This window comes from Lagenorhynchus albirostris, chromosome 3 (genome assembly GCF_949774975.1).
Source record: "Lagenorhynchus albirostris chromosome 3, mLagAlb1.1, whole genome shotgun sequence".
Lineage (NCBI taxonomy): Eukaryota > Metazoa > Chordata > Mammalia > Artiodactyla > Delphinidae > Lagenorhynchus > Lagenorhynchus albirostris.
The window spans coordinates 165,656,052-165,667,401 of NC_083097.1; the positions used below are offsets into that span (position 1 = coordinate 165,656,052).

Sequence of the window (11,350 nt, forward strand, 5' to 3'; positions counted from 1 at the left end):
CTCAGAGGGGTCAAATGACTTGCCCAGGACTACTTTCCAGGACATGGAGGAGTCAGGATTTGCGCTCTGTTCATTCAGCCCCAGGAGCCTACATTCTCAACCTCTCACCACGTTGCCTCCGTTCAACACTGTAACTCCATCCTCCCACACCATTCAGAACTTTTGGCAGCGAGAATTCCCTAGCGGTCCAGTGGTTAAGACTCGGCGCTTTCACTGACATGGACCTGGGTTCAATCCCTGGTTGAGGAAGTAAGATCCCACAAGCCCTGTGGCACAGCCAAAAAAAAAAAAAAAAAAAGAATAAAAGAAAGAAAGAAAGAACTTGTGGTATCACCTGAACACCTTACAAGCGTCAGACCACCAAGCTTTTGCACAAACTGAGATGGCCTCCCTGCCCAGAGTGGGATGACACCCAGGGTCTGCGGAAATTCAGGGCTTCTCCATGGAGTCGTTCTCTCCCGTACGTTCTCTCACCAACCCCACAGGCACCCTATCCTCTTTCATGGCTGACTGATGGGAAGTGGTGGGGTGTTGCCAAAGTGGTGTTTATTGCTGGCTGCGGCATGGGTAGGTAGGGGTCTGGGGGGCCCGAGGGTCCACCTTCCCAGCCCCACAGCCCCACTGGCGAGGGGAGCCCAGGGGCACATGACTCTCCTGGAGGTCGTCCCATCTCAGCACTCCTGGGCCCTGCTACTTGAAAGCAAACTCATCCTTGTTTAGGGTTGAGAAGAAGCGCTGTCTACCCAGCGGGGGCTCCGAGTGGCTATACTCGCACTGTGGAGTCAGGGTGGGGAGCCTGGCAGGGCAGCCTGGAGGATGGCTGGCCCACCCTGGCCACCCTGTAGTTCCCGCACCACCTTGGGAACATCGAAGAGTGGGGAATGGCTGATGATTGCGTCCTGGGGAGGTGGGCAAAAGGGAACCCCAGGTTGGGCTGACCCAGGAGCTGGATGAGAAGCTGGAGAGAAAGCAGGTGGGCCCCTGGAATGCCCCCAGGGCTGGGTTGACCGTCGGTGACTCTGAGCTAACCCCTGGCTTGGAGTATAACTGTGGCTGGTGATACGAAGCTGACCCTGACATGACCCTGGGGCTGAGCTAGAGATGACGTGGGACTGGGATGACATTAAGATGACCCTGAGCCTGGGGTGACCCTAGAGTGACCCTGAGCAGACTTGACAGGAACTCTGAGTCTGAGTTGATGCTATAATTTTCCTGAGATAACTCTACACTGATTTCGGGGGTTACCTGGTTAGAGAGATACCCCTCCCCCTCCCTCACCCACGGTAGCATCTCCTCAGCCATGGAGGCTGGACCTATTCTGTGTGGCCTCAGCAGCTTCTGGTTCATGGTTAAAAAATCTGTTCCTGGAGATTTGGGAGGGGTGGCTGAGCTGAGGGGCTGAGGGGGGAAAGGCAGGGCCCGGGGGAAGGGACATGGGAGACTAAGGACGGGGTAAGGGTTCAAGGGCGACGCCTGGGCTAGTGCTGAAGTTGTCAGGGGAGGAGGATGGATTATGAGGCGGGGAGGATGGGGCAGCCAGGATAGGGCTGAGGACGCCAGGGGCGGGGCAAGGGTAGACTAGCGAGGGTCGGGGGCTGGGGGGGAGGGGTGGGCAGGAAGAATAGGCTAGCTGGTCATGGGGCGGAGCCAGAGTGTCCCAGAAGAGGAGGGGTAAGAGTCAGGAGAGGGCGGATACGGAGAGGGGCGGGGCCAGACCAGAGGGGCGGAGTCATGCAGCGGTGGGGCCATGACGGGGTGTGGTGGGGGGCGTTGGGAGTCACGATCACGAAGGAGTGGGGTTGTTCAGGGTCAGAGTTGGTAATCTTGGCTCATGGGGTGGGATCTAGCCCTTCAGGAGGCGGAGCCAGACTCGGGCAGGGGGCGGGGTGGGATTGGCCGGGGGCGGGACCACAGCTGTGCCAAGGGCGGGGCTTCCGAGGTGGGTCCCGCGCTCACCGCCTGTGCCCTGGGGCAGGTTGCTCTGCAGCTAGCGGAGGTTGAGCGCTTTCGGCGGCTTCTGCATCCCAGGGGGTAAATAGTCTGTGCCCATGGAGGTCTGGAAGAACTGTCCGAGCAGCGACGGCTCCCCTAGGGTTATGTGACTCTGCAATTTCTCATGAGGCATGTGGCGGCTGGGTGGCTTGGTCGCGGGCAGCGGCTGTAGGACCACATGGCATCTGGGAAGCTCCCGGTGTCAGGGATGTCCCAAGGCCAGGACGGAGGACAGAAGTGGGCGCTGTGAGACCTTGGACGGCTCACACTCTCTCTGGGTCCCACGTGATGGCGCTGGGAGTTGGTACTGTTATCTCAATTTACAGGCAGAGCCACTGAGGTTTGGAGGGTTAAGCGACTCACCCTACTTCACACAAACAGATCCAAGAGATGCCCGCACGCATGTCAAGCTCCCTCCCACCTCAGGGCCTTTGCACTTGCTATTATTCACTCTGCTTGGGAAGCCCTTTTCCCTGACGAGCCCTGCTGCCTTCTTCCCCTTCCTGCTGACCTGGCCGTGGAAGAAGTGCGTGGAGGTGGTGAGGCTGCCCGGACCAGGGCACCCATTTCCTTCCGGGATGTGCGACTCCGGAGTCAGGTCGTGGTGAAGAACAAAAGGCTCTGCCAGTGGCAGAGTAGGTCCTGAGCAGCTCTGAGAGGCTGCTGTGGGAGTGAGGGGCAGGGCAGGCAGCAGGCTCTCACCTGGCTCCCGGGCATAGAAGTGTTCACCCTTGGTGGTCCTGTCGTGGAAGAGGCCATCTCCAGGTCGAATATTCACACAGTGGATGTGGGCTGAGGCCTGGGCCTTGTCATACCTGCAGATAAGGAGGTGGGAGAAGGAGGACCCATCTGATCTGGGCCCATGCAACTCCCAGGAAAAAGGAGAGAGGGACGGGCTTTCTAATGGCCGAGCTGTGGGGTGCTAATCGTGGGAAGTGTGGCATAATAGTGGGTCTTGCCTGTGGGTGATGGAGAATTCAAAGGCACAGCATTGGCCCTAGAGCCTTAGGTGACACATCCCACATGTCGTTGAGAGCCGTTTGCCCCATCTTGGTAGTAGGCCATGGTCCCTTTGTACCTGTCTGGGGGCAGAACCTGGGGCCTGTAGGCTTGTTTCTGCTCTGCATACATGGGCCCATAGCCAATCTTGAAGTCTCCCAGTTCTATGCTGGAGGAGGCCTGTGGGAGGACAGAGGTGGGAAGGGCAAGACCACCCAGCGCCCACCTCTGCTCCCCCTGCCGCCAGCAGCACCAGCCCAGCCTCAATTTACCCTCTTACACGTCAAGGCAAGTGGGCCTGGAAGGGCCTGGAACTGTCTCTGGTAGGAGGTGCTGTCATCCTGTCTCCTGTGCTCCCACTCCCAAAATAATAAAAAATAATGAGAACAAGGGTGTTCCTTGGTGGCCTAGTGGTTAGGATTCTGGGCTTTCACTGCTGTGACCCGGGTTCAATCCCTGGTCGGGGAACTGAGATCCCGCAAGCTGTGCGGTGTGGCCAATAATAATAATAATAATAATGACAACAAGAATAACTACCAAGTTTTGAGCCCAGTACCTAGGTTAAGTGCTTTGCGCCTCATTTGGGGGTCCGATATGATTCCCCCCCCCCGACCTGAAGCCTCCTTGAAGCTCGGAGAGTTCAAATAACCTGCCAGAAATAATAGAAATTCAGAACCAGGTGGAGTCAAATTCAACTGACAATCCGTGAACCCAGCTTGGAGGGTCTCTGACTAGTGATGTCTACCAGAAGGTCCTGTGTATCACAGAACTGGAAAATCATATGAATGACAGCGACCCTTTGTTGAGCGCTCAGTATTTGACAGGCATATTCTGCACTCGGGGCCCTTTCGGCTTCACCAATAACTATAAAGTGGGGCCCTGTTGTTGCACCCACTTTGCAGGTGAGTGAACTGAGGCTGGGAGAGATCGACTTGCTCAGAGTCACACAACTACTAAGGTCGCAGGGCTGGGGTGGTGGTGGGGGACACTTAGCAGATTTGTCTGACCCCAAGCCAGCTTTCATGACTTCGGGCCACCGCACAGCACCCTGGAGAGATTCGGGAGACATGCCTATTGTGTGGATGCGGAAACTGAGGCTTAAGGAGCTTCCAGTGTGTCTCAGCCTCTGCACTACTGACATTTGGGGCTGGATAATTCTTTACTGTGGAAAGCTCTCCTGTGCGTGGTAGGATGTTTAGCAGCATCCCTGGCCTCCAGCCGCTCCCTGATGGTACCGCCTTCTCCCTCCACCCCCACGCCCAGTCGTGAAGACCAAAATATGATCCCCAGGCATTGCCAAATGTCCTCCGGGCTGGGCACAGAATCCCCGCTCGCCATGAGAACCATTGTGTTGGGTAAATTGCCTAGGGTGCCCGGGCGCGCGCTCACCGAAGAGGCAGGAGGGCTCGCAGAGCTTCGGGCAAATGTCGTGGAGCGAGAAGAACTCCTGGTGCGCGCTGGGCGGGATGGGCAGCTTGGCTCGGTCGCGGGACGGCACCGAGTCGCGGTCGAAGATGAGGCGCGCGCCGCGGATCTGCTCGCTGGCGCGCTCCGGAAGCGCCGGCCTGCCGCAGTGGGCGCGCGCGGGGGAGAGGCCGGTGCGGGCGCGGGAGTCCGCGTGTGCGTGCAGGTTGCTGGCCTGCATGGCGAGCGTGCGCTCCCGTGCCAGTTCCCGCTCCCGCTCCCTTGACAGCAGCGGTGACGCGGGCGCATACGCGCAGTGCGTCTCCGACAGGAGCTCCCGGCCGGCCCAGCGCGCGTCCTGTTGGAAGAGGGACGCGCGCGGCGGTGGCTGGCACAGCGGCCCACGGGTAACGTTCCGGTAGGCGGGAAAGTCCCGGTGCCACGCGGACTGCTTGGCGTCCACGTGCAGCCGCGGGTCGGGCCCCAGCGCAAAGTGCGAGGCCTTGAGGAATTCCAGCCAGGACATTGGGCACGGCAGGAGGGCTCCCGCGGCCATCGCGGGACGCAGCGCCACCTGTGAGGGCGCGGAGAAGGGACTGAGCAGGTGCCCGCGGGGGTCAATGCTGCCTTTTACTCCTTTCTCTGTGCCAGGCACTGGATATCATAAGAAACAGGTGTAGGGGATTCCCTGGTGGTCTAGTGGTTAGAACTCCGGGCTTTCACTGTGGGGCTCGGGTTCAATCCCTGGTCAGGAAACTGAGATCTCGCAAGCCGGTTGGCACGGCCAAAAAAAGAAAAAAAAAAAAAAAAAAGAAACAGGTGTAGCCCCTCTGCCTGCCCCCAGGGAATGTAGAGCTATAAGTCATCACTCATACGGCACTTATAGTGTGCCAGGCATGGTTCTAGGCCCCTAGAGGGGGGTCCATCATTAACAGACCAAGAGCCTTGCTTTTGTGGAGATGGTAATGGGGCCCAGAGGAGACAAACAATAATGTATAAATGTAATCACATAACTTGCAGAGTCAGTTACAAGCTGTTAAGTGCTGTGGGGAAAAAAGTCACACAGGGTAGAAGGATGGGGTTTCGGGTGGAAGGGTTGTAGTTTTAAATAGTCAGGGAAGGCATCACTGAGATGATAGTTGAGCAAAGACCTGGAAAGAGGGGCAGCAGGGCATTTGGGTATCTGGGGGTAAGAGCATTCTGGTCAGAAGAAACAGCAGGTGCAAAGGCCCTGAGGCTGGTGCAGAGAAACGGGAAGAGCTGTAGAATTAACCACTGCATTTGACAGTTTGCTGCCAGAACCCACTCTCCTCACTCTCAGTCATTTGTCGAGGCCATGGCTCTCCGCTCCTTCATGTCTGGGAACCCACTTCCGTCTCTCTGCCCAACCCTGGCCACTGTCCCATCTCTGCCACACACCCCCTCACTGGTTTTCCTGCCCTCTGCAGTTGTCCCAGGTCCTGACTATTCTTTCTATCCTCAAGCTGTTTGAGGTTTACACACCTTCTACTCATTTCTCTGGGCTTTTAGCTCCGGGCTCCCAGCACCCCACTTAGCCGACTGCGACTTTCTGGTCTTTGCTCAGAGCTGAGGCGTTTCCCTCACTCTCCTCTCTGCACCTTAGAGACCAGACCCTTGGATGCCACCAGCACCCCTGGCTTAGCCTCTTCTCGTGTGGGAGGCCCTCCTGGATCACTTCAGCCCACAGCTATTTGCTCATGTCAATCTCTTTAGAAAACACATATCAAAGGTTTTAACGTGGCAACCACTTCAGCGTGGAGGATTTGATGTCAGAGGCCGCTGATGTCCATTATCCCCATTTCCCCAGGTTTTCCTCTAACACTCTTCTGCACAGGATAGGCCGAACCGTCTGAGTCACTGTACCACTTAATGCCACTCCAGGGCTCATATACCTGCAATGTAGCCTTAGAGACATCTGTGCTCTCCACCTCCAGCCCCAAGACCACCAGGAACACACAGGTATTTGAACACATAGGGCTTGTTACCTGTTGCAGCGGGGAGGGCGTACGCTATGGACCTATCAGACTTGGGCTCGTCTTAGGTGCTTCCTGGGAGGTTTCGGTTAAGCGGGGCTTTGCTCTGTGTTGGATTCTTTTACCGGTTGGAAATTTGACTTCCTTGTTTTGAGATGTTCCGACAAATAAAAATAATATATAAAAACATCAGGACAGGGAAGGGGGGCGGGGAGATGGGAAGTTGATGCTTAATGGGGACAGAGTTTCAGTTTGGGGAGATGAGAGCGTTCTGGAGATGGATGGGGGGGACAGCTGTACGGCAGTGTGAATGTACTTAATGCCACTAAGCAATTAAAGATGTTTAAAATGGTCAGTTTTATGTATATTGTACCACAATACAAAAAAATTTTTTAAAGGAGAAAGCAATTTCTTAAAAAAAAAAAACAACTAACAAACAGATGAAATAAAAATGTAAGGGTGGTGAACCTGTCCCAGTTCATGGTGCCCTAAATCACCTACTGAATGGGATCTTCCCTTCCTCCCTCCCTCCCTCCCTCCCACCCTCCCTCTCCTCTCCCTTCTTTCCTCCCTCCCTCCCTCCCTTCCTTCCTCCCTCCCTCCTTTCCTTCCTTCCTCTCTCCCTCTCTCTTTCTTTCTTCTTTCCTTTCCATATAGTTGACATAACACTGTGTGAGTTTAAGGTATACAACCTACCGATTTTTGATACATTTCTATTGCAACATGGTTGCTACTGTAGCCTTAGCCAACACCTCTATGGTGTCACATAACTATCACTTCTTTCTAGTGTCTGCAACAATTAACATCTGGTCTCTTGGCGGGGTTAATGTTTATAATACAGTCCTCTGGTCTGTCGTCCCTGTACTTTGAATTTGAGCTCCAGGACTTATGTAGTCAGTGGGTTCCTTTTCACTAAATTCAAGCAAAGTGTTGTTTTGTCCACTGGGTCGAGGTCCCATTACCTGCTCCCTAGCCCAGGGCTCTGCTGAGGGCTTTGGCCCAGCCAGGTTGATGCAAATATACATTTTCCCTGCCTGCTGGGAAAAGGAGGACCCAGGAGTTTGTAGATCCTGGATGCTGTCAGGAAGCAAGGGGGAGAGGTAACACCCTTACAGAGAAACAATAATTTGGATCACAAAGTCTAAGGAATGAAGTAAGATTAAAGCAGCGATTGGCAAAGACACAGAAGTCATTTAGATTAGCCAGGAAATGTCTGGTTGCTGTTGTGAGTTGGACAACGTTCATGTTTTGTCTGTGTTCAGACACCATGATGGAGTGGGCTTGTTTTGTCTTGTTCAACCACGGTCACAGAGTGGCCTTGTCCAGTGTGGGCGTTCTGTGAAATGCTGCGATCGCCAGGCCAGGCCCTAGCAACCACAAGGCCAGCTGTGAATGCCAGGCCGGTTCCTGTCTCTTTCCCAAAGGTCAAACTCAGCCCTAACCCGATGGTGGCAGACACTGGGAGGGCGGGGCCCTGCCCACAAGACTCACCGCTGTCTCCTTGGTGCCTAGAACGGAGCCTGGTGCACAGCAGGCATCAGAGAAATGCCTTGTGTTTTTACAAGGTCCATGGGGACAGTACAGGCTCAAGAGAAGGGATCCAGTCACTCATGGAGCCGCTCCACAGCCCAAGGGGCCCCCTTCCCTCTGTGGGGCCTTGGGCTTGGCTTGGACGTTTTCTGCTTTTTGTGTGTGTGTGTATATAGTTTTTGTTTTAATTTTTTTGGCTGTACCATGCGACTTGCGGGATCTTAGTTCCTTGACCAGGGAGCGAACCCGGGCCCCCTGCAGTGGAAGCGTGGGGTCCTAACCACTGGACCACCAGGGAAGTCCCTGGATTTTTTCTGCTGATGGAGCAGTGTCCCCAGTTAGGGGGTTGGGGAGCACACAGACCCCTGCACCCAAGTCTTAAGCAAGGACTGTGCTCGAATGTGAGGCTTAAAGAGTCTCTTGGATGTCTTGGGGAAGTCAGGCCCTCGGAAGGAGGCTGGGGCTTGGGGTCCAGGTAAGAGAGAATGGGGGCTGCTTATGGAGGAGGATGTGGGCTGGGAAAAAGTAGATGGATTCCAGGGATATTTTGGTGGCTGCTGGGACATGGGAGGGGCATACTGAGGTAAAGAGGTGAGAGTGATATCCAGGGCTCTGCCTGGGTGATGGGCAGGGGAGCCTCGAGATGGGAGTACAGAAGAGCAAGATGCCGCTGCTGTCAGTCTGATGTCAGTCTGGGAGTAGCTGAGTGTGAGGGGGCTTGTAGGATTTGCAGGGGAACTGTCCAGGGGGCAGGTGGGAGCAGTAGACAGGGCAGGATTGGAGAGAGATGGGGGGAGAGACCAGCAAAGAGGTGGCTAGGGAAATCGTGGGAGTGGATAGGATCTCCCAGGACAGTGCGGATGGAGCAGAAACAGTGAGCTTTTGACAGGGCGCTGAGCCCCACAGGCAACACCGCTTATTGAGAAGCTATTTTGTGCCACGCTGTGGGGATCTAGCTGTGACCAAGGCAGATCCAAAGCCCTGCCCTGGTGGAGTTCACATCCTGTTGAGGAGAGACAAATAACTAGACAACCAGACAAATAACTAGATGACTAGGTTAAGCAGCAACATAGACAGTTATGTTAGGTAGTGTTACCAACTAAGAAGAAAAATAAGGCAGCAAGAAATGTGGGCAGGAAGGGCCCAGGAGGGTGTGCAGGGGAGGTCCCATGAGAGGATGACATTTGAATAAACATGAGGAGGAGGTGAGGGAAGGAGCCATGTGGGTATCTGGAGGGAGAGCCTTCCAGGCAGAGCGAACAGCCCATGCAGAGGTCCTGAGTCAGGTATGGGCTGCAACTTCAGGGAACAGGAGGAGGGCAATGTGGTTGGATAGGAGTGAATGAGGCTGGGAGAGTGATAGGAGTCGAAATCAAGAGGAAATTTTTGTTTTTTTAAAGGAAATCAGTCAACATCGTTAGTGATTAGGGACATGCAAAACAAAACCACGGTGAGATACCACTTCCCAGCTAGTAGGAGACGTGCCATGTGTGTCTCCTTACTGGTAAGCCAGCTTATCTTTCCCTGACCTCTATTGATTATTTTAGGCTCAGGAAAAATAGGAGAGCAGACGCAATCTTTCAAAGGAGGAAAGTATGTAGAGGGGTTTCCTCAGCTGACTGGGAAGAGGAAGAAGAAAGCTGATGTACTATGAGAAGAGGATGGAGGTGGGGGGAGTAGGTGGTAAAGCGTACGTACGTTAGTCCGGACTGAGCCCATGCTGGCATGGCAATATTTTTGGATATGCTGGGTTAAAATGTATTATTAAAATTAATAGTCCAAGTGTTGGCATGAATGTGGAGAAACTGGAACCTTTCTGCATTGCTGGTGGGAATGTAAAATGGTGCAGCCACTGTGGAAAACAGTCTGGTGGCTTCTCAAAAAGTCAAACATTGTTACCGTATAATCCGGCAATTCTGCTCCTAGGTATATGCCCAAAGGAATTGAAAGCAGGGACTAGAACGAGTACACGTACACCACGTTCATAGCAGCACTATTCACAAGAGTCAAAAGGTAGAGACAACCCAAGTGTCCATCAACCGATGAGCAGATAAACAAAATGTGACGGAGCCAGAGCATGGAATATTATTCAGCCACAAAAGGAATGAAGTACTGAGACATGCACAACGTGGATGAACCTCGAAAACAGGGTCAGTGAAAGAAGCCAGACACAAATGTTCACATATGGTATGATTCTATTTATATGAAATATCCAGAACAGGTAAGTCCATAGACACAGAAAGCAGATGGTGGTTGCTAGGGGTTAGGGAGAGGAAGAATAGAGTGACTGCTCGAAAGAGTGACCGAGTTTCCTTTGAGGGTGATGAAAACATTTTAAAACTCTAAAGGAGGGATGTCTGTACAACACGTGAGTGTACTAAATGCCACTGAATTGTACATCTTTTTAAAAAATATTTATTTATTTTTATTTGGTGGCTTCGGGTCTTAGTTGCAGCAGGCGGGCTCCTTAGTTGCGGCTTGCAGGCTCCTTAGTTGTGGCATGTGAACTCTTAGTTGCAGCACACATGTGGGATTTAGTTCCCTGACCAGGGATTGAAACTGGACCACCTGCATTGGGAGTGCGGAGTCTTTTTTTAAAAACTTTTAATAAATTTATTTATTCATTTATTTAATTTTTGGCTGCATTGGGTCTTTGCTGCTGCACGCGGGTTTTCTCTAGTTGCTGAGAGCCGGGGCTGCTCTTTGTTGTGGTGCGCAGGCTTCTCATTGTGGTGGCTTCTCTTGTTGCGGAGCACGGGCTCTAGGCGCACGGGCTTCAGTAGTTGGCGGCTTGCGGGCTCTAAAGCGCAGGCTCAGTAGTTGTGGCGCACGGGTTTAGTTGCTCTGCAGCATGTGGGATCTTCCCGGACCAGGGCTCGAACCCGTGTCCCCTGCATTGGCAGGCAGATTCTTAACCACTGCACCACCAGGGAAGGCCCGGGAGTGCAGAGTCTTAACCACAATGCCACCAGGGAAGTCACTGAATTGTATATCTTAAAATGGTGAACTTTTTGTTATGTGAATTTCACCTCAATTTAACAAAAAAAAAAAAAAAAAAAAAGGAAACAGGCTATGCTAACTTTTTGAGAAAATGTCTTTGATTTTTTTGACCGGCTAGTCCATAGAGACTGCACAAAATTCAAAAGCTACAAAACAGTGCAAAGGTGAACATTTTAATCTCTTCCCAGTGACAACCAAAGAATGTTGCTCACTGTCTGGCTCTACAAGGACTGAGTCATTGGCAACTGCAGTCACTGACCTTCATCAAACCCTGACAGGAGTTCAGGGCCGAAGATCAGGAATGAGGCTCTTTCTGCTCGGGGAAAACTGGCAGGACTTCAGATAGATATTTTCAGGACAAATTTTTTATAAGCCTGGATTCTTGCATCTTTCCAAACTAAGAAAAGCACTAAAATCATTAACTGCAGTAT

General features: G+C 53.1%; 1 protein-coding gene across 1 annotated transcript; it reads right to left on the reverse strand.

Annotated features, from left to right (window-relative positions):
• Positions 1-546: 546 nt before the first annotated feature.
• SAXO5 (stabilizer of axonemal microtubules 5) lies at positions 547-4,951 on the reverse strand. The gene is given in 9 exon segments (XM_060146428.1): positions 547-774; positions 1,279-1,364; positions 1,957-2,158; positions 2,504-2,613; positions 2,695-2,807; positions 3,071-3,171; positions 3,264-3,350; positions 3,943-3,958; positions 4,377-4,951. Coding segments are annotated over 9 exon segments (1,518 nt in total).
• Positions 4,952-11,350: the final 6,399 nt, after the last annotated feature.